The 23,823-nt window shown below is 40.0% G+C and overlaps 1 protein-coding gene across 1 annotated transcript in view; it reads right to left on the bottom strand.

Moving 5' to 3' along the window:
* The window catches only part of Wb (wing blister), a 102,574-nt gene extending 80,214 nt beyond the window's left edge, over positions 1-22,360 (bottom strand). The window contains exons 1-2 of the mRNA XM_070658580.1: positions 21,338-22,360; positions 4,820-5,127 (exon numbers count right to left, since the gene is read on the bottom strand). Coding sequence (XP_070514681.1) covers positions 4,820-5,127; positions 21,338-21,461 — 432 coding nt within the window. The 5' untranslated portion in view covers positions 21,462-22,360. The remainder of the gene's footprint in view (positions 1-4,819; positions 5,128-21,337) is intronic.
* Positions 22,361-23,823: the final 1,463 nt, after the last annotated feature.

Genomic DNA, 23,823 nt, shown 5'->3' with positions numbered 1-23,823 from the left:
ATTTTGATATCGCGTACTAGAGACGACGTGAATTTTCCACGCAGAGTATTATTCTTCAAATATTTATTTACTGACTTACATACTATTTTCTGTATATTAAAATAGAATAAAAAAAAAATTTGAATCTATTTCTGGCGTCTTTTATAAATTATTTTTATCACAAACCTATATCGCTTTCTCAATAATTTTCAGCTTGATAACGTATAAGTATGTATATGTTGCATGCGATCGATTAAATGCCGTGCCATACACGAAATTATTTTTTTTAGATCTTATTTTTTTATTATTAACCCTTTTTTTAATCTGCCCTTTGTAGAAACAACTTGCCCGCCCGAGTGAATGGCGTGAATTATTATCCAGAGCTGCGTTCGAACCGTCAGGGAGCGGGTTATTAAGATATTTCGGAGCTCGATAATATTGCCCTCGAGCCTTATTGAAGACTTCCTTAGCAACAGGATCGCAACGCACGACGGTATTCGCACTCGTGTCTTCGCGTGTAAATTGCTTTTCTTTGATTCTCGCGAAACCGGCCGATAATTAAAACGTCATTTTATTTGTGACGAAGCGAAAGTTTTACGGGACGTTATCTCTGCGGATTTCGCGCACGCAATAAAAGGATCCCGCGGGGCGGGAAGGCACACACGCGAGTCGCGCTCGTATTGGAAATTGGCTTTCGTTAAGTCAAGAAGCGGAACGAAATTTAAAGCGACACTTTGTTTATCGCACCGCGAATCTTACTTTACCGCGATGTTGTGGCGGGCTGCGTGAAAAGGTCGCGCCGGCGAAAGGATCTCGAGGCGAAAAGACGTACGCACCTTCGAAACGTTTCGAAACCAGACTACGCAGAAGCATAATTAAATTAAATACTGATAGTTTCTATTAAAAATGCCACCTACACGATCTACGAAACACAAGCTCCCTACATAACGTTTGTAGTTATCTGCGTAAAAAAATTAGCATCCCCGTTTGCGTTTGTTAAAAAACAAAAAAAAAAAAAAAAGATTGATGGCCACCGTGTCAAAAGCACTTAAGTGAAAGAAGAAAATCAACCTTTACGTCCTCACAGGTGTGCGAAATATTTTAAGGCTGCCGACCACGACGCCAATCGTCGCTGATGGAAGCTTATGAGCCAACACTCGAACGCGAGGATGGCATGTCGTGACCGGTCGTGCCAGAACAAAATGTGAGAAAATCGAGGTATAAAAGGAACTGGCGATAAATCAATTTCGCCCTATCGCGCTCTTGGCGGAAGATCGTAGCGCGGTACTATTTAAATGCCAATTCTTTCCCTTCGACCGATCCAGCTGTTGTACTCGGAACCGGCGGTACGAATAAAATTACTCGATCATGAAGTAATATTGGAAAATATTCCTTACGGTGCTATTGATGATCGATACGTGATGCGGCGCCGTATTTGGATAAAAATATTTGTAGTACATCCCGTTATAAAGAGGATCAAGGGTCGCAAATTCGCCATCGTGACTCGAAGGCGGGCGGGAATGGAAAGCGAGATTACCGCGTCGGTGATAAATCGAATGAATTTCTTGCTTCTGCACCTCGTATCGAAAGCGTGTCAATTACGTGGTGAAATTTAATTACTCGGAATTATATTGAAGCGGCGAGATCGCGTCCGAGCGAAATATGAGAATCATTTGCATTCACGGATTACCTTCGTTCACTACGCGCCCCTCGTGGCACGACGCATTCTCTTAATTGCGATCACAGAATTATCGGGAATTGATTGAGCGTATCGGGGGAATTTATAATTGGAGGCAATTATCGGCGCAACACCCGAGAGATAAACGGGACGATAATATTAATTTGGGACATAGGCTACCGTTTATTGTAGCTCGGGATTTTAAAAAGAAATCACATCTCGTCAATAACGATGCCGCATATAGATAATGAATTTCTCGCGGGCCACCCTGACTTATTTAAAGTGATCACTTCCCGTCACGTCGTTACACTCTGACAACTTTACGGCAATTAAGCTTGTACCACATGAGATGCGCGCTTTCGGGTTATTTTTAAGCCGCACAGACTCTGCGAGAGAGCAAAAGGAAAAACGGATATAGACGGATGCGCTTGAATCATCGCGGCGCACGTGAGAGCACCGCGTGTGCGAAGGGTTAACGATCGGAAGCTCATAGATTTTTCATTTGTTTCTCCACTTTTCAGTCCTCCTATCTCGGTGAGGGGGCTATAGTTCTCGCGAGAGACCGGCCGGAAAATAATAAAAGCGATGGGAACTGGGAACGTTTATGGAGGCTGGGTTTGTGTCGCGCCGCAGGTATACCGGAGCAAGTATTTACCCGTGCACAGATTGTACACGATGCCTGCATACTTTCGGCTCTTCTCCGGCATCGAGGCGGACGTACGTACAAGTATTCGTGGTTCGGTTCCGAGGGAAGAGCACGGTAAGAGAGGACAAAAAAAAAAGAAAGAAAAAAAAAAGCGAGAGAGAAGATCCCGACTAAAGAGAAGCGAGGGCCGCAACTTGAAACTCGGTGGGCTTTCGTCTCGTACTGTTGATCCGACTGCTCACAAAATCGAATTACCCGGTCCGATTAACCGACGGTGTTTGTGGAGCAAAAGGATTGCGGTTGCGGCGTGATTCATCGACCCCGATCAATTATCGCTCTTGTTGCGTGCGAGCTTTCTTCCTCGTTCGTTAAATGCTTGAAACAAGTACCTCTTACAATGTATTTTTATAGCATTTAAATATCTCGTACCGTCTGACAAAGTTTGAAGATACGTGGATCGTAAACATTTTTTATTAAATTTTATTTTTTATTGATATTAGTTAATAAAATTGTAGAATAATATTCATCATATTTCTTTTTTTTTAAAAACATTGCATCTACATTTTTATCTCTGTTCTGATAAATTTTTTTATTACGAGTTCTTTTAAAACCGAGCGTTTCGAGAAACATGCGCGTTTTTAAAGAGTTTAATCTTCAGCCTGATAACCGTGTTTTCGTGACATGAAGTATTTAAGGGCAAAGAATTTATGTAACTTGTTACTAGGGAGGTTTCTCTCTCTCTCTCTTTTTTTTTTTTTTTTTTTTGTCATGGCTGACCCCTTTTTTAAAGGAGTCCAGGCAATTCTCTTTGAGAAACCAAATCGAGTCGTAAAATCGAGTGCTTTGGACCACCCAGAGCCCCGATAATACGTTTCCCCGAACTTTCTCGAGTAATGAGGTGATTCTACTCGTAACGAGCTTCGAAAGATGTTACGTCCATATTTACGTACAGAAGTATAAAATCACGTTCTTCTGTCGTCATTCTTGCAACCATATCTCTAGCATCACTCTCACAACCAGGCTTTTCTTTCTTTAACAATGGTCCACTTTGCAATTCAACTAACGAGTCTAAGTATGACGAATCTCATTTCTGGCCGCGTCTTTGTTGTATCTGTATCGTCGTTAATTTTCGTGACGAACAAATCCGACATGCTTGCATATAAATATCGCGATAATTTAAATATGTTAATTACATTTGAGAAAATCATTGCGTAATTATTATAAGACGATATTAGTAAAAAAAGAAAAAAAAAGAATTTGCGTTTTTATACGAGACTGCTCACGGTCTCACTTCCTGACTAATTTCACTAACGCACTTGGGATTTCTCGTTAACGCGCGACGAAAGCGATCCTCGCACGCGTGTTCGTCGCACGTGCGTGAATGTCTCTTGGCAAACTTCGCGGAGCATTGGACCAAACTGAGATCAGATTGGCAAGAGACCAGGACGTAAAATCTTTCGCGGCAGACCGCGCGGTGTCCATTCGTCGCGTCGATATTGTTCGTTTGACTAAATCTAAAGATCAGCTCTTTTTTTCCTTTTACCTCAAGAATTAAATATATTAAATAATTCAGTACATAAGATTGTTTAGAATTAAAATTAATAGAGACAGTAGTATATGATACATCTTTGTCTAAAGTCAATTTAATATTTAAAATATTTTTTTCTAGACGTAAAAATAAATTGCAAAAAAATTGTACCGGCGAAAAAAGTTTTATATTAAATGTTTAAAATATTATACGTTTATAAATATTTCTTTTCGAAGACGGATATTAATTAAATACGATTTATTTCAGCGGAATAAAATTCCTTCCCGTTAAAATTTAACTCACCCTTGCTCGTCGCGTCGGCACTTTATTCCGCAGATCATTTCGCGGTACTTTAGACCTACGTCCTCATTACTAACGGTCTCTCAAAAAAGGGACTAGCGCGCTCGTTAAAACGTTTTTCTCAGCTTCCCTCCCCCTACTCACAATTTGTTGAAGAACGAAGAGCTACACGGGGCATACCTGCGAGCCGGCACGTAAATTTCCAGAAAGGGATCTAAAGTTTCTCTATCTTTTTCATCTTGCGCCGTATACGTATCTTTCTCTATCTCACTTCGCACAAATCAGTTTCAATTCTCTCGTTTCTTGTATCTTTCTCTTTTTCTACCCATTTCACTATTGTCGGCAAACGATATAAATCGACATGAAAAAGCATAACACCGAGGAACGAGTATCTAACGAAAGGACAAAAGTCGTTTTACGATTTTTTTGGAGAACGAGGACAAAAGGATCTTTAATGCAATATAAGTCGTCGTGAGAGAAGAGACAGAAAACGAAATAAAAGGAAACTCTCAGATATAAATATAAAGCATTTCGAAGGAGCTGCTTTAAAAATTTCTGAACTTATTTCTTTAAATTCATTAAAATTGCAAAAATTATGTTTAACTCCTTTGTTTGTTTTTTTAATTGTTACGTGCAATATCAAAGAATAGAAAATTAAAAAAAATTTGTTTACTATACTACAACTTACCTGTTTGAGGTCCAGAAGAATCGTCACATACTCGTAATGATCGCCTCTGGCTAACGTAGGACTTTGCCACCATTTACTGGAACTCGAATCGAGGATATTGCTAATGTTGTGCCTCTTGCCAGGATCCGGACTCCTGGAATCGCAGACGGCGCATCTCGACGATTCCGAGGGTTTGCAGAAAGTCTCTGGACCCTCCTCGCCGCATGTTGCATTTACGTAAATGTCCGCTTTCGCAGCGACATTGAACGTGGACGGAAAAAGACCGCTGTTTTTTGAGCTTTTACTCAGACTGTATGGACCTCTATTCGCTGAAAATTAAAACAAAGAAACTCTGTTACGTTAAAATATTTAAAAAATATAATTAATCATAATAAATTTATGAATTAAAATTGAAGCAACGTTAACTTTCTATGTGCACGTTCTCATACGTTTGTTATTATTTAAACTATTATTAAAAATTCCAAAATAGAGCGGCGCATCGTTAAAATTTTTATTCTAGCTATTAATATTTTTTTTAGTTTTATTTTATGAAACTACTGGTGCCTTTTATTGATGAATCAGTACATTGATACATAGCGTTGATAAATCATCGTGAATCTCAGTGCCTAGCTATGTTTATTCTACAAGCGTCTGCTTGTGAGGTCGGAGGTGTACATTAACGTCTCATAAATTCGTCTGATGCAGAAAATACACGAAGGAAAGCTAATTTTACTTTTGTCTTTCAAAAATTTTTTTTCTATGATTTTTATTAAACAGGTTAAAAAACTTAAAGCCAATCAAAATTTGATTGACTGTTTTTAATTTTTAAACTTTTTTGTTACAAAAAAAAATATATATATATTTGTAATTTAGAAAAATAATAAATACATTGAACTTGTCTCGTTTAAAAAAAAAAATTGTAATAAATCTAGATATTCAAAAATATTAACTAAAAAAATGCAATTATTATCTTCATTAAATTTCAATTAATTTAATTTTAATTAAAAGTACTTTTTGCTTAACAGATTACAATTTTACACGTGTCATAAACTTTTAACAGTTAACTCAGTCTCATAAAAAACGTCTCGCACATCCGCGGCATGTGGCTTGCGGAACGTACACAAGCTCTGTTCGATTAGAAATGTCATTTATAGCATATTATAACGTGCGCATGTAATTACATTCGGACGAATGTCAGTTGTAATTATATTACATAAAAAAAAAGTTCAAATTTTTCGTGTACGCGCGACATCGTTCGACGCATATACCCTAGATTGGAAAATCGCGTGAGCGAAGATAAAAGGAAGAAGGATAAGATAAAAAAAAAAAAAAGCGAAACGTGTAATCGAGGCGACGTGTCCCGATCCCGTCATTTTCTGCTAGACGATGCATCCATCAACAGGTTTTGACAGAGCTAAACGCAAAACCAGTTGTGCGAAGCTGCGTTACGGAGATGCAGCGTAAAGATGTAGCGAACAGGTTCGTCGCCGCGCCGGTTCTCCGCGGATAACACCTGAACGGGTTACCCGCGTGTGTGCCGTACGACACGTAAGGATACGTGATGAACTATCCCCGGGTTAAAGAAAGACTCGAGATTTAAGAGACATTTTGCACCGGCGATAATGAATTGATCATCGTGGAAATTGCAAGGAAAGAAGCGATCGATCGGGTTTTTTTCTTTCCGACTCGAGAATTGATTAGCGGTTGACAGAAGGCTCAATAACTCATTATATGTTCTTATTAGCTTTTGGATTAATGACACAGTAAATTATTTCCAATCTTACACTCGTTATTATTTATAGAGAGAAACGTCGATGTTAATAAAATTTCGTGATTTGGTATCATGTGAATGTTAAAAGTAACGCTGTAACCCGCCCAAAATTGATGTTATTATTCAATATTATATGTTGTGGGTGTACGACTCCATGATCCATCACGCTTGATTAATGTTCACTTCGTGTGGATTACACACCGTCACGAAAGCGCGGCGGGAAATAATGATCCTTCGGTATCGCTCATTTAAACAATATTTAATAACAGCCTTGCTAAACCCTGTACAGCCTATACCGCGAAAGAAAAGTCGTTAACGGGGCGATGTTCCGAGTGCTACGCAAAACGCGCTAATCAGATTATACTAATCGCGCTGCAATATTTCACGTTGCTAACGAGCTTTTTGTTACTTTCTCTATTAATTCGCATTTTTAAATGCACGTGCCAGAGTATTAATTACGAGATATAGATATGTCGTCTTTAACGTGTTTATGTACTATTATTATTTATAAAGCCAAAAAAATGTAAAAAATCTTGTAATTTGCTAAAAAAAGTTACGATTATTAATTTTAAAATAATTATTGTATATAATTTTGCGTCAGATTATTAAAGAAATTAGAGAAAATATTCTCAAAGCTTTAATTGGTACTCTTAAAATAGCAGTATGCGAGAGCATCTTGACACAAAGTTTTCGTTCATCCCACGAGAAAATCCCTAACAAAACAAATAACCTCCACGTAAAAGGCGAAGCCTTCGCTCGCTGTTCTGGGTCCGATGACGAATCTGTACAAGACCCACTAAGCCCCCATGCGCACTCACGTAGCTCCCTATTTCAAGAACAACGTGGCAGAAATCTCCCGGACGTGCTGCTTGCACCAAACTGCATGCATTATGCGCGTGTAGAAAGAAAGCAACTGGGCGTTTATCGTAGAATGAGCGGACGCGCATTGTGTATGTATCGCTGCAGTCTACCGAACCGCTCCTATTTCTCACGTGGGTAGAGTATTGTTTAAACGGAAAGCGATATCTTCCATTAAAAACATCTAATAAGGAACAATTTTTTATCTACTGCCAAATAATAATTAATACTTTAGATCTGTTAATAAAAAAAAAAAAAATGTATATATTCTACATAAAATTACAGACATAAATAAAATTGAATTTTAACGCGCCAAAAGAGAAATATTTGCACATTATTAAACCACGATGGAAGTTGGGTAAGAACTCTCGCATGTACCGTGAAAACAATTTCGCATTCCACCTGCATTCCACGTTATGGAAATTCGAGAAACGATTTAAATCCAAACGATCGAGTTCAAGGTAATACGCCATCGTTCCCGTCCTTGAAGGATCCATTGATTATCATGAATCACGATCGCTTCTCCCTGCCTTTCCGATTGCACCCCCGATACACCTTGCAGCTACTACCGTAACGACCGCACCGGGAATCCCAAAGAGGCGTGTTCGACGTGTTGAAAACGCTTGATGCATTTTCGACGCATAGCAAACGCGTGAAACATTGAACACGGACGTGGTTCGCGCTGACACGGGATAGGAGACGCGAGTGATCAGGAAATTGGCAGAGGCTTGGTCCGAGAACATTTACTACAGTCATTTGTCGTGAGCGATGTATCCTTCCGTTCATGAATTGGCCTGTCAACCAATGTTTCAAGACACGCACGTTCTACGATCAAATTATGCCGCTCAAGCGAAACGCAATAAAAATGCAATAATTAATCCCCGCGATATTATAAAGATAATCACAAATGCACGAAAGCAAGTAAAAAAAAGAAGAAAAAAAAAGAAGAGGTCAGAATTTTTTTTTTCTAATTTATAAAATCTACACATCAAATCACCCGTCGATCCGAATTCTATAATCAGTCTCCTTAAACGCGTTTACTAAGAAAATATATTTAAGTTTGAAAGGCGCATGTATCCTGCTATCAGCTTCCGCTTAAACAAGCACTCTGCATTTGGTGCATCGCGCTTTCTCTTCTCCCGTAACTAACTATATACTCCACTTTCTCATACGCCCGTACATACTCCCCTTCTTATAATAGTCGCGACAAGGCGAGAGGGAGGAATCGCGTACGCGCCGATTCCAGAAAAGGAGCAGAGACTACGGGCATTGTGTCATGTCTACGCACGAAATCGGAGTCCTCCTCTCCCGCTTCGCGCTCCTTCTCTTCCACTGCCTCTCTCGCACTGTCGTGGATTTAAACCTGCTACGAGTGACTGATGACGACAGAAATAACCCCTGTTCCGTCTTTCCGCCGGCCGGCCAGCCGGCCGGCGTGGCGCGACGCACGTGTCCACGCGCGTGTGTGTAGTAAACCTACGCAACATTGCGCCGAGAGAGGAGACTGATTCGCGTGATTCGCATACGAGCGAACAACCAAGAGATATACCGAGTACGAAGAACGGCGCGGTACATCGCTACACGCCTCCGATGGGGTTTCGCGTCGTCGCGGTAAAGACTTCTGGTAATTACTGCTGAAGAGGCTGTCGTTATTATTAGAATCGGCGTCGTCGTAGCTTTACCTGTTCTAGCGCTTTTACGATTTGCCGACGACCAAATCGATTATCCCGAGGACGGTGCGGGACGAGAAGCTGTCAGAAAGCTTATTGGAATTTATAAGCGGAAACTAAAAGAAAGAAGTTAAATTTTTAATTAAATTCCTTTCTAACGACGCAGTTAATACGAATATTTAAACTCCGACGGAATTTATAATAAGCTCTCGGTTATTGATTTTTACTTATCCTTTTCCCAGTAGAAATTAATCGAATCCGTACAACCTGGCAAATCTAATAATAGAAATAGAGCGCAGATTTACGCCGGTCGTTAGTTCGTTCCGCTTCGTTACACGTATTACAAGCTGATTGTTCTACAAGAATTAACTTCTTCCTCTCGAGAATTAAATGAGACTGGTTCAAGCCATTCTTTACCCCGCAAAGAATTTCTTTTTTTTTTCTTTGCTCTGATAATAGGTGCATCGTGTTCTCACAAAGGACTCGAGAGCCTGCACTTAAAGTTACATTTCCTTTCGTGTTCACGATAACGTGTTTACAAAATATCCGGATGTGGTTTGATTCATATGCAACTGGCTGCGCCAGGGACGCGCTTGGTGGTCTTCATAACTAATAGTTTAGCCAGCTACGGCGTGTTTCATTCGTGTTTCGAGGATCGCATCCTCGGAGTATTAAAAAAAAAGAAAAAAAAAATTATGTATGTGCCCACAAAGCGAGCCACTGACTCGATTCAAGTCCCTTGTTCGGTGACGTAAGATTAAGTAGCCTGAGCTATTCTGAAAGTGACGTTCGGAAACATTTTTTTTTAATTTTATGGTTATAGCAATTAATCACAGATTATGCCGCGTGATTTCAAGTTCGACTCGACAGTTAATTATTTTAATAATACCGAGATGTTAAACAATTAACGATCTTAATGTAGTTCTAATCGGTCACATTAATCACGGAATATCGTATTTTGATAAATAACAAATTAATTACATAATTATACCTCTATTTCACTTTCAGACAAGTTTGATTTAATTTCTATTTTTAATTGTATATTAATATGAAAGAAATACGAGCGGCATATCGGCAACGTTACGTTTTCATAGCTATTAAAATACGCGTGGGAAATCGCGCGGTCACCTGCGATAACGGCGGTAAAATAGCGCAGAGTAGATACATTCGTTTCATCAGCGGGATACATATCAAGAGCGAATATCGACGCTGAAACAGGTATCGGTAATGAAATATTGGCTCGAGGCTGGAATCGCGGCAGGTCTATGGTTTATTGTTGCGTCATTCGTCATCGTGAAACCCACTCGCTTTTGAAGATTGATGCAACGTGTCAAGCGTGTGTACATGAAACATGAATGGGGAAATCGCGGCGGTCCCGCTGGCGACACGTGCAATGAGTTAGCACTTGACGCGACGAAGAATCCGGATGGCCAACAATAATTATAATAAATTATCGAACGCCGTCGTATCTGCGAGAAGAGCGCGTCACTTTACATCTCCATTAACATATCGAGCTTGTAAAGCGCGGCTCAGCGAGTTTGTTGATCGGAAAGTGAGAAAGGCAGTAGTAGCCGTGAGTGTCGGAGTTTCTCAGGAATGCTACTTAACTGTTCTTTCCTCCTAATGTCAATGCAACGTGTTGAGTCGTCTCGAGAAAAGAATTCTTTAAGAAAGGAAGAGCATTACGATCCTAACGTTACGATCCCGAAAAGTGCGATTTTAAAGGTCGGGATTGAATAGATTCCTAAAGGGCCCCCTCGTGATTCCGAAATATCGGCACAGCACGCGCACCATTGTGCGAGTGTGGCGAATTATTTACGATTTTGATTTTTCAGATCTTTTCCGGCGACCACGAGACTACCAGTAAGAAGGAAAAAAAGTTTTCCCTGTTGAAACAGTGAAAAGAAGTTCCCGCGACCGACACTTTAGAACGTCAAAGTCAATTTTCTTCGTGTAAAGTGCAGGCTAAAGCTGTATATACTGTCGTTGAATTTGAAGTACGTTCGTACGCGATAAAACGTACCGATTCTTTTAATACTTATTATCAGTCTGTGCATTTATAAGCTGCGTCATTTGACTTGCGCCTTAATAACGACCAATTAATGAATGACTTTAAAATTTTAATTTTTTATCTATTGTTTTAATTTAGTCGGCGCCCGAAAGCAAACCGGGAAAAGATTTCCCTTGTGATTTCTCAATGACACGCAAGTCGTGATGCATCGCGTATTCACCTGATTTACACGGATGCTCGGAATTACAGGTGCGTTTGAATGCCGCGAGAAATCGATTATCGGTGCGGCTATTCGTATAAGTGGCATCCCGCGGCGAATATCGGACCGAAAACGAAAACCTGTCGGTGCGGCCGTAATTGATGCCCGCTGATTGCCACGCGGCTCAATCGATTAATCAGACTCGCTCCCTGTGGGATTAACGAGGTGTAATATTAATGATCGCGGTGCGAACGCGCCAGTCAAGAATACGATGTGACACGGCGCCGGGATAAGAGAGAGATTGACAGAAATATTTGGCACCCGACCGTCGATTCCCTGCATGCACGATTTGATCTATTCTCGCGTGGGTTGAATTCGTCACGTTTTGCCGCGTCGTTTTAATTAACAGAATTAATCGTTCTATTTTTAATAATTACTTACACGTAACGTCAAATTGTAAATCTTTGAGTACGCGCATAAGAATACGAGTACTCGTACGTTGCAAATTAATTTCAAAACTGCGTCTGCACGCTCGTGGCCGGATCCGACGAGAGTTATGCGATCGCGTAAGAGCGAATTCGTATCTCGCTTTTATTCATAAGTGCTCTTCATAAATCCCCCGCTTGCAGAACGATTACGAGAGCAAGAAAGAATGCAAAGAGTACAATGAGAGGATGCAAGTAGCGACTACTGTGATAGGCGCGTACACACGTAACAATTCTTTGTTTACACACGTCCGGTGCACCTGGTGCGGTAAACGTCAAAGCGTCAAGCAATTGCGGATACGTAAATGCAACGTCCTGCGAACGACCGGCCGGCTCGAGCTGCTTTCGTAGCGCGTGCAATTTAAATGCCTGAGTGGCGGACGGCGTGCAACCACGTGGCTACCACGTACGTTAATGAACTCGAAACCGCTTCGCGTAAAGTATCCCCAAGCACTGATAACAATGGCAATTGCGAGGCGCTCTACAATTGTTTCCCGACCTATCCTACTCTCATTATGTTTGCACTTGACAATGGCGGATTTAACAAATGAGCACGATATCCTGTAACTAACGATATTGATTCAGTTCGAAGTGGCACGTTATTTGTGAAACTATCATGTTAACATAAAAAATTTTCTCATTTTTTCTTTCCCTTTTTTTTTTCAATTATATCCATTTACGCGGAAGTACAAATACTCGATCAACGTTGAAGTTACGCAGAAATACATATTTGTCTTTGAAGCATTATACAATAACGGTACTGATGTCGTGGCGAAAATAAATACGGCGTAGCAGATGGACATGACAAGAAGAAGCAATGACATATGGGAAAAGAAGCAGAAATAAAAAACGTAATTCGTGATAATTGCTTTCCTGAGAATTATTTAAGCACGTTGTGCGACAATCACGAAATGCGTTCATGCACTATGCACTCGGCAGTGAAGCTCACGATCGATGGTCTTAAAAGAACTTACGAGCATCGCTTTCCTGGTATAACAAGTGGTTCTCAGACCGATAAGCCGACCGAGAGCTCAGGACTTTTTCCACGCGAGACTTATAGAGAGGCGATAATCTGTGACGTGCGAGTCTCTCCACCGAAATCTCTACACCGCACGCCACTTAAGAAAAGCCATATTTTTTATACGTTATTGAAATAGTTTCCCTACAGCTTGTAAATCTCGTGGTTTTCTTTTTTTTCGTCTAACTGAAGATAACATACGTATAACGTGTACGATAAAGTCTAACAAGAGATAAATATATCATCATATAGTTTAAGAGATAGATATTAATTTCTACGCAATAGTTCAAAAAAAAATAAAAATAAAAATAAAAAAAATAGAACTATGAATATTTATTATTAAATTTATTTTTGCGCTTTATTAACAGGATTAACTAATATGAACAAGAATTAAATCTATGTTCATTCGATCAACCGGGCTTCGATTTTACGTCCGTAGACGCATGTAGCAACGAATTAATAGACACCCTACCTACGACGGTGGCCGACTTACATTATGTTCTACCCGGACGATCGCATTCACCTTCCGTGGATCGAATCGTGACAGTGCCGCCCACGCGATTTTCATATACCGATATTCATATACCGATTATTAATCATCCCGTCACTCTGACTAACGAGCCTTTTAATTCCATCTCTTCTGGCACGACACGCTAATGGGTTATTGATAACTACCGCGACGAACCGAAATCTAAACGAAATGCATCACGCGCGCACGGTAAAAGCTCACCTTAATTTGCGACAATACATTTATTGCTGTTTATTGCAAGAAATATGTTAGAATTTAATAATTAAAATAAATTAGGGACTTTTCAAAACGTAAACAACAACTGATCTTTTACAGTACTCTACACTCTATTTTACAATATAATATGATATGATATATTATAATAATACTATTTTATAAGTGTAATTAATCTAATAAAAATTTGCTCCGCGGAAAAGTTAACGCGAAAAGTTTCGCGCCACGGAAAATGTTCCCCGTAATAGATCTTACGAGCACTTCGCCGATTCCGGAACTCTTAGCGAATGCTCGAATGACTCCTATATTATTGCGCTGAATCATTTTCCTCGAGGTTTTACGCTGGCAATAACCGCGTTCGGACCTCCCAGACCGCAATTTAGAATGATAGCTATGCAAATTGAACAGCGCTTCGGCCAATCAACCCCTTTCGTGGAAGCGTTGAGTTCTTTCGAGGAGCCTGCCGCTCCTCTCGGGGCAATGCGACAACGCCACCCTGTGACAGGAAACGTTCTCTCCTCCTGCGAGTTCTTATCTTAATTGCACGACCGACAAAGGATCTGATCTGCGAGCGTGACTGGCTCGTCCCTTTCAAGTGTCTGGCGCGCTGTCAGCTCGCTGACGTCTTTACAACAAAGTATATAAAGCGCGCGCGGGGAAGACACGTTGCAAATCGTTGAATTAAACCTCGCCGTCGACCGCGCATTTTCACGTCCGGTCGCTTCCGCGTTGAGGACTTTCGTTACGGTGCAGCGTGCCGCATTGAAGTTAACCATATTAATAAATAACTGTCTATAAATTAACTTCTTACCGCGACAGAAGGAACGGGGGAATAATTGGCTGTTAAAACTGTCGCGATTATTTCGGCATTAAGTACGTTGATAAATTAGTACAATTTATTTTTATATTTAACGACGAACTCGATCGATTGTAGGTTTACGATCAATTGCAGGTAATTAAATGCGAGCATCGTAAAATTTATTACACGCGCAGGAAAAAATTACGTAAATCGCTTAGCACGTCTCGGTGAATACAAATTTGGTCGTGTAAACAGAAGGGAGAAAAAAAGGAAAAAAAAAAAAGCACAAAGCTTTTAACCCGCTTTCGAAAAGTCAAGTGATTACCACTTGCTTTCTAAAACGAGATGTTCCCGAGGGTGATTTATATGGCGGCTAAAATGCCGATTCACCGCGAAAAATACGCCGCCGACTTTCTAAGAGACATAAATCCTGCCGCGCGGCAATTTACCGCGATTATGTACAATGAAATCACCACGATTAAATTATTAGACGCCAAGAAGGGTCGACACCTGCTTAGTTTTCACGGGCATATTTCGTATTCGCTGTGTTCCTCGGAATATATTGCGCGAGCAGCTTTTATTGTGGTTATCTTTCGGTGGTCCGTTTCCGGTTCTCGGTGGCGCCCTGAGGCAGCGGAAAAAACAGAGCGATAAAGGCCGAACGCGAGCGAGTAGGCGTCCCGATCTGAAAGATGCAATTTTCGGACGAGTGGGCGGTTAAGCGAGCGAGGTGAAACGGAAAGGAGCAGGTTGAACGACCGAAACACACCGAATGGACATTTTTATTCTACCGCCGTTGACTCCTCGTTCGAAGATCGTGCAAGCGAGCGAGCGAATCGGGCGAGATGCCTTCGCCTCAACACGTTTGCTTTTACGACCGACGATCGACCGCACGTCGTTCCGTCACAATTTTTTTTTTTTTTACCGCAAATTAAGAATTAACATTTAATATACAAAGTAATAAAACACTGAAAGCTAAAAAAAATATATAAAAAAAAAAGGTATATTCTCCATTGCAAACTTTTTTTTTTAATAGTGTGAAAAATGTAAAATACCGGCTAAACTTATAAAGCAATTAACTGACAAGTGTTTTAACGTACGTGGCTTAAATAATGACTGAACATTAGCAAAACACACGGTGCACAAATTCGTAGACCTCAGTAAAACACGATGTAATTATGCTCTCTGTCGGACGCGCTTTGTGATCATCGCGCGCGCTGAATTCGGGAGAAACGATTACACGTGCCTGATGCACACGGAAGTTAACATTTATACGCACGAAACGCTTAAGGCGTGTGAAGTACTGCGTCCGTTAACACGAGCGGCGGGTCTGACCGCATTGCAGATGCAAAAAAAAATTTCGTAGCGAAAGCCGAGAAGGAATGCGAACCGCTATAGCCAATCGTTTCATGTAATTCGACTGTTATTACCGTCGTAACGTTCAATTTGGTGTCGTGGGTTATCGATTTTACACGTCCTCGCACAAAAATTTCGGCGAAGAATATTTATTTCCTAATACACCAATGTTCCGATAACGAAAATACATCGATAAATTTATCGCACAAACCTGCGTGCGAGGAACAAATAATTGGAAGTTGTTTCTGTCTTTCTTTCTTTTTTTTTTTTTAACAAAAAGTTCTACTGGAAATGATCAGAAATTGTACTAGAAATTATCAACAAAATTGGTACTCTATTTATTTGTCACGCTCAAGAGAATTTTCTTTTTTAAGAATTAGCATTTTCACCGCAAGTCGTGACTATTATCGTTAATGTTGAATTTATATTCCGAGCAATTCGCGTCAATCACGTGCGGGTATCCTCTTACGGTGATTCTTGAACGATTACCTGCAGCTTGTCGATCGTTATCGACGCTTCGTCGACGCGATCGCCGCGTGTCCTCGAGACGATTTGTATTCCGTCACAGGCCGGTTGCCGTTTTGCAAGGGATACGGGTGTAGGTAACCGTCTCACCTCATCGTTGCTATCATGCAATCGTTATTATCGCTCGCGTATTAAGGGGAAAAAAAAAAATTGCACGCAACGTCCGTTTAGCGATTTCGCGGTTTCCTTCCCCCAGAAATAATCCGCAACGCATTCGATCTACTCTCGATGCGAACAATGCGAAAAGCGGCAATTGTTATAAAACAATTTGAACGTCGAGCCCTGGGACGCAAAGACTCCCGATTCATCCGTACCATCTGGCGAGAGATTTCCTGCCACACGACAGAACCTATTTACGAAACGGAGGCGTGAGTTTTACGAACAAGGATTTCCCCTCCCTCTCTTCATTGCCAGACTACACCTTTTACTTCCGGTTGGGAATAAATGAAGCACACGCGTCAACTCAATAAATCATAACGTTCTTTTTTTATAACTGACACGTGGAATATTTTTAAAACCGCCAAATTGACGGCAGCGAATAAACTAGTCGCGTATTTTTATTAGCAATCAATTTTGCAAAGAGATAACCAATGTACGTAGATAGAAATGATAACGAGTGAATTTCGTCATCACGAAACAGAAATGCTCGCCATTCGATCGGGTAGTAAAGCGATCCAACCGAAAAAGGACACACGCCGACGGACACGTTTGAACTAATTTCGTCCGAGCCAATTAAGAACGGTAGCACACACGTTAAAGACTCGTCGTCGATAATTGATACGTCTACCGAACATGTAACAGACATCTAACACGAAGTCGTAAAGCTAAAATATCAGTAAAACGTATGTGATAAATGTCTAAAAAAAAAAAAATATAATTTAAACCCTGATGCCCGCCAAAAACATCACTTTAGCACTAATTAGTTCGACAGTTATTTAATTAATAGTCTATTTTTTATTGATACGCAATTTTAAAATACTAACTCTTCACCTAATATAATTAATTTTTTTCTATTATACGTATTATTTAAATTGCCTTACAGTAAAAAATTTAGATATACTTAAATAAAATATCGATCTTTTGAAAGAAACAAAAATGCGATTATTTAATTTTTTTTTATAATAAAAAAAAAACAAAATTCCAGTTTAAAAGAAAAAAAAATCTGGAAGCAATTAATAGACTGATTTTAGTAGCCTCGAAGATCACGGTTCGCAATTCAAGCGGATCGCCCTAGTCAATCTCGATTTCCCTTGAGGGTCTAACCTCGCGCCCACGTGGATCCATGAGCCCCCTTGGTACTTCGAGCACGTACACGTTGGCGGTGTTATTTTGTAGACCGGCCTAGCATTTAAACAGGAACAAAACGAGAAGTGCCGCGCGGAACGAGAATGAGATTATTTCGAGAGCGGCGCGGAGATTTCGGGTGGGCATCGCATCGGCTTCGAAAAGTGCCAGGTGCGCTATGTAACATCGACTGTGTTTATGTCCTTACTGACGTATTTCAAAATGATTGACGCCCAAGTTGCGAGCCGAGTACTCAAGATCAAGGATACTAAATGCAGTTAAAGCGAATAAGAACTGAACCGCTTAAAAATCAAAAGCCACGGAAAAGCTCGCGCTCTTTTCATCAGACTAAAATTTAAATTAAAACTCAACAATCGATAATTAATATTCTTAAAAAGGACGGCGATAAAATTTATTGAGACAAGCTTCCGATGATCCCGTGCATCCCGATCAATAAATCCATTTTATCTAAGTTCTTTTAAACCTCTCTCTCTTTAATACTTTTTAAAATAACTGCTGATCAAACGCGACGAATGTTAGAACAGAAACGCCCGCTTCTCCGAGATCGAACAACGAGCATTCACGTTGATCCATTGGAGCGAACGATTAAATCCGCTCTTTCTCCGAAACTAATTAAATTAATGATCCCCCCTCGGGCGAATCCTCGCCGTTTAGATAGAGTCCGGGTACCGCCTTCTATGCCTCGACGACTCGAGGGTACCGCAAAAGCGTCTTTATCCCTTTATCTTCATTCGATTCAGCCAGTTGCTTCATTATCGTCCCTCTCGTGGCTTAATGCCGCCCGAAAGTTTCGCAAAAAGTAACTGCATTATCCGAATCATCAATGTCTACAGCGTCAAATTTTTTAATACGATCGTACACCGTTTATCAAACATTTATAAAGGCGCAACGTACGAGAGAAATAATCTGATGGTTACCGTAATTGTGAAATAAATGAGAATACGCGGCTACATGATTTTAATATTGCTTTAGATGCGATCGATCATGAATCTATAAATAACTTTGATTATTCGGCCAATTAACTGAACGAATGTGAAGTAAATTACAGCTTAGGGCTGAACACGACATGCTATTGTATGCTACGCGAATGGTAAGACTGAGAAGAATATACGTTTCGCAATATTCCGGAGTGGAATTTCGCTCTTGCCGTTCGGCGTGCGAGCCAATCGGCTGGATTACAGAAACAGGAAGCAATACACAAGCGGATTGATGCAAGCGCGCTGCTTGATCCTGATATCACGAAGATTCGATCAGAGGCGGCGCGATTCTGCACGGCTACGTGTGCGATCGATCTTGCATCGAAAAGCCGACGGCAAAACGTTAATTATCACGCGTTATTTTTATTTATCGATGTAAGAGGAGCGCACAGTCATCGCATGATGGTTATTAAAAAGGTGTTTCTTACCCGATTGCCTTGCGAAAAAGAGGAGGGTATCTAACATAAGAGGCTTAAAATCGGAGGAGGGAAAAAAAAATTGAGAGAATAGAGAAGAACAAAACCATAAACGACACAATAAACGAAAATATGCGCCGAAGTTAATTATTCTCGATGACCAACCGTGATCGTTAAGCGGCTGTTAATTATCTCGTAAACGAGCTATTGGACGGACGAAAAGGTTCGAGAGAACATCACCGAAGCACGACGATCTAGAATTATGATACATTGTCGCGTTGAGGAATCTTGAATTTTTTTATTACACTTATATTAAACATTAACGATACTCCCGCCCGATAAAATTGAAAATTATACCAACGATACATTAATAAGCAAAATTTTCTTTTCCAAAGAAATAAATTGTAAATTAAAAATAATAAATTATGTAAATATTAAAAATATTACTATAGAAAAAAAAACTATTAAAAAAAAATATTGAATCTATTCTCCAGCTGTAACATTTTCAAAAATCTTTTACTGAAATTAATACTCTCAAGCAGAATTTAATTAATGTACACTGGTATAGTTTATTTCTAAGCGTCCATGAATAAACTCTCCGTGGAAAAGTCCGCACGGCCGCTCATAAATTACATTAAATTACACCGGCCGGAAACGCTTTACCCTCTTCTCGCGCTTTCTCTCTCTCTACATGCTTCTCCTGTCTCTCGGGCATTTTTGTTTTACTCGTCGCTCGAGCGCGCACGTTCCGCGTGATATCGCCGATATGAAAGAATCGATATCCCCGGGAGACCGCCTTTGATCACCCCGGAGTAACGAGGTAAAAAGGGTGCATTCGCACTCGCGATGAGCCCTACGGTGAAGAGATTCGAGGCGGTCGCCGTCGGTGTCGCTAAATATAAAGCGAGGAGCCTCCAAAGTGGAGGCTGCGGAATGTCCTAACGCTTAATATTCTCGGAGTAGACGCGCGTTTTACGAGGTCGCGCGGGATTCAGTTGAAATTTTCGATAATACTTGAAAAGGACCCCACGTCCCGGGCACGATAACGCGACTTTTTTTTTTCTCTCTCTCTCTTTTTCTCGAGTCGAGCCGGATAATATCAGCCGAAATTTAAGAAAGCGAGATCGCGCGTTATCGCGAAAGAAAATCACGCTACGAGGGGCTCGATCTCGGGGAAATTATCGTCGGGGATACGTGGCGCAACATCACGTGGACGTCATTATACGTTGCAGACCGTGCGAGTGGTCTTGAGAGTGCAATCCGGTGAAAGATTTAACGCAGTCCGAGTAATTAACTTTCACGCGGAAGAATTTATTTTATGAATTAGAAAATATATTCAATTATCGACGGCAATTACGTATTTAAAACTGGACGTCAAAGCGTAACGAGGAACGTTATCAAAGCTGAGAGTAATTACTTATGTATTTATTACGGAACATGAAGGTTCTATTTCTATATCCTCATAAATTGCACCGGGGATATTCGTAATCGACACCGAAGGTCTCAAATAATTGTGTGACTGCGTGATTTAATTTATTCTATCGACGTAAGAAAAAAGTTGTAAATAGAGTAATAAATAGGGCACGTACAAATGTATGTCAATGTGCGCATAAAATAGGATCGATTCTGTTTAAAATAAGTAATTTTCTCGCAATAAAATTCAATCGCGATAATTCGCGATAAATGTAGTTACTGATTTGAATAACGTTCAATATTTTATAGATAAATAGCTGTATTCTACGCGTATGCGTAACATTTACGTCTCATGCAAATCTGAGCGCCAACGTCAGTGGCCGCATCGACAGTGATAGGTATCGTAATCTGCATTTATAAACCGTACATAAAAAGAAATAAAGATCGTGTCGTGTGAAGTATGTCATAAAATTTCAAAAGAGCTATAAAAATATAAATAAATCGTGCCAAACAATGAAGAAGAAGTGCCCACTTTTTTTAAATGCAATTATTTTAATGTTTTCAATATGCAAAATTTAATTTATGAAACTTGCAATTAATAGAATATGAAACTAAAAAAAAAATATTTTGTTAAAAGATCTAAAATTAATATAAATTTAATTATTAAAGTAATATAATTTTTTTTCATTTTTTTCTAATAGAAATATTTAATTGTTTTATTTAAAAAAAAAAGTTGAATTAAAAAGCGTTAGATTACTGTAGTAATGTTTTATAAATGCAGATTTATTAATTTCAATCTAGGTTCAACTGCTTTTATTTTTTTAGTACCTTTTTTAATACTTCCTTTTAGTACTTAAACCTTTTTTAGTACTTTCTATCTTTCCTAGAAATTAAAAGAATTTTTACAAAAAATTTAATATTACAATTGAACCAAGATTAAATTTAATTTTTATTAATAAAAATATGCAAGAATAAAACGATTGTTGGTACTTACCCAGCTTGAGCTGGTGCCTAAATCCGCGTGCCAGGACGACGGTCAAGTTGCTAGCGATCAGCGAGAGAACGACAACGGCGAGGTAATGGAACATCACATGTGTCTTCTTCGTGGCGACGGCCATGGTCCACGAGGATTCCGGCAATGTCTCGATACCACTGAACAAAGGTGATCATTGACAGAAACACTCACATAAACCGTAAATGATCGGACGTGAAAAACAGAATAAAAATTCTTACAAGATTAGTTTTCGCGATGCACTTGCCACTCATCGATTCTCGTCACTCGTCAATTCTCGTCACGTTACGGCGTGCCATGCCGATCGTCTCGTGATAAGTCGCAAACGAAAGCCGGTAGTTCATCGAACGCCTCGTCGTCACTGAGTATCACCAATTCGCCAATGGTTATTGCGACTTCCTGGCCGACGTGTCGATGATCATGCTGAACTCGTGTCTCCGCTTCCTCCATGCGACGAGATTCCCAAAGTAACCCCGTGCGTTTACACAGTCTCCATCGGCGAGCTTCTAATCAACATCACTATCTGAGGCACATTTTTATGTGCCGTCGCCTCAGATTTTTCGTGACTCGAGCCTCGATGTTGCACACACACGGATTCGTACGGGAACAATATTCCACAACGGTGCCACGAACGATTCCACGACGCGCCGAACTTGTCGTAGTCTGTAAATTGAAAGTTTCAGTATAAGTTCACTAGGATAGCGATACGAAATGCTTTTCGGGGTCACTTGTTGCTCTAGAGAACGAGCGGGAAGCAAAAGATGTCTTACCGGCACGCTACTCGTTCTATCCTTTTCTCACGGATGATGAGAAACAACCACGACGATGATCACGATGTTCGTACGGCAGCGTTTCTTTTCCTCCGTTCACAAAGGCTCTGCACTTTTGAGATCACTTCGAGAGTCCGGGCCGAAGAGTTAGTCGCGCGCACGAGGGAAAAAGGGAAGCAAGGGAAGGGAAAAATCCGCGCCGCGCAACGCTCCAACACTTCCAGAACGAAGGCAGCGAGCGAACTGAGCAAGCATGAAGTAGGTGCCGAGCGTTGGTGGGGACTCCCACCCTACCCCCCCACTCTTTCGCCTATCTTTCCTCGCTGCGAGCAGTTCGACCAGAGTTGGTTACTGTTTACAAAACAGCTCGTGCTTGGGATACAATACTGGGAAAGGTGTTTTGCGACGCTCCTATATTTCCAATGTCTAGAAAATCTGAACACCATACCTGAAATCAACATAATAAAAAGAAACATTTTAGATAATCTTGGTACGCACGCAAATAAAAAATGTAAAGCAGTTGTTATAATTTAAAAAGTACAATATGAAACTGAAATTGAAAAATAAGAAACGAGTATATAGTTTACATTTTTATCGGATCTTTAAAATATAATTAAATTAAAAATATGAAACACTGTTATTTTAAATAACACTGACTAAAAATGTAGCTTAATGTTTGCATTGTCAAGGGAAAGGTTCAAGATGATTGATTTTCAATGCAATAAAAATTTATAAATGTTGAATATTGCAGAACAAATCGCTATAACAAATATATTCTAACACATAATACCGTAATATTATTGATTCAAAAATGTAATTCAAATATGTAGCTCTGTGTTAATTCTTACACGTCCTCTTTTATTCTCGTTTTTATTTATTTGTTTTCTTTTTTTTATTTTATAACAAGTGGAAATAAAATTTATTGTAATATACGCATGCACAAATGGTTCAAATGAGAGATTATCTCCAAAGTAAAATTTATGACAGTAACATATATTAGAAATATAAATAATTATTATACTTCTGAACCTGGCTAGAATTTTATTACATGTGTAACCATAAATATAATCTAGTCAATCATATTTTAAATTATTTTTTAAATCGGGTCAACAGTATTTATTTAAAAATTCTGTACAGATCCAAAAGTGATTATATTTTTCTCTGACTGCATGAGAAAAGAATCTTACAAAGACGCTGCTTGTAGGCAAACAAGCTTGAGAACTGCTTCGTTGCTCAACGTTTCCCAAAGTCGTTGTTGTTCGGTGCTCTCCAGGTCGCCGTTGTTCGATTTAAGGTCTTCCTTGCTAGATATCTTCCGGATCGCCGTCTTTTCTCTGATTCCTCGGGTCTTAACCTGGACAAAAAAAATAGTTTTAAAATTAGATGAAACATGAAACGGCCGCAATCGAATTAGAAAACAAACACACCACGTAATAACGAGTTCTGCAGAAACAGGCAGAAAACGAGACAAGAAAACGCACGTGGCGATTTTGTACGATCTTTCCACGTTCTCGCGGTTATACATGCATTAATTACCTGCACGACGACTCCTCGCTCGAATACAATCCGCGAAGCTTCGCTTTGCGTTGAACAAGAAGATGGCGGAGCCTCTTTTCGCGCCGCGAATATACGCGACACCGAGTTAAACCGAGATCGAAAATCCAGCTCGCACTCGCGGAACGCATTTCACACGACCGG

The sequence above is a fragment of the Cardiocondyla obscurior genome, linkage group LG01 (genome assembly GCF_019399895.1).
Source record: "Cardiocondyla obscurior isolate alpha-2009 linkage group LG01, Cobs3.1, whole genome shotgun sequence".
Lineage (NCBI taxonomy): Eukaryota > Metazoa > Arthropoda > Insecta > Hymenoptera > Formicidae > Cardiocondyla > Cardiocondyla obscurior.
The sequence above is the reverse complement of the archived record's forward strand: the minus strand, read 5'-3'. Positions and strand labels throughout refer to the sequence as shown.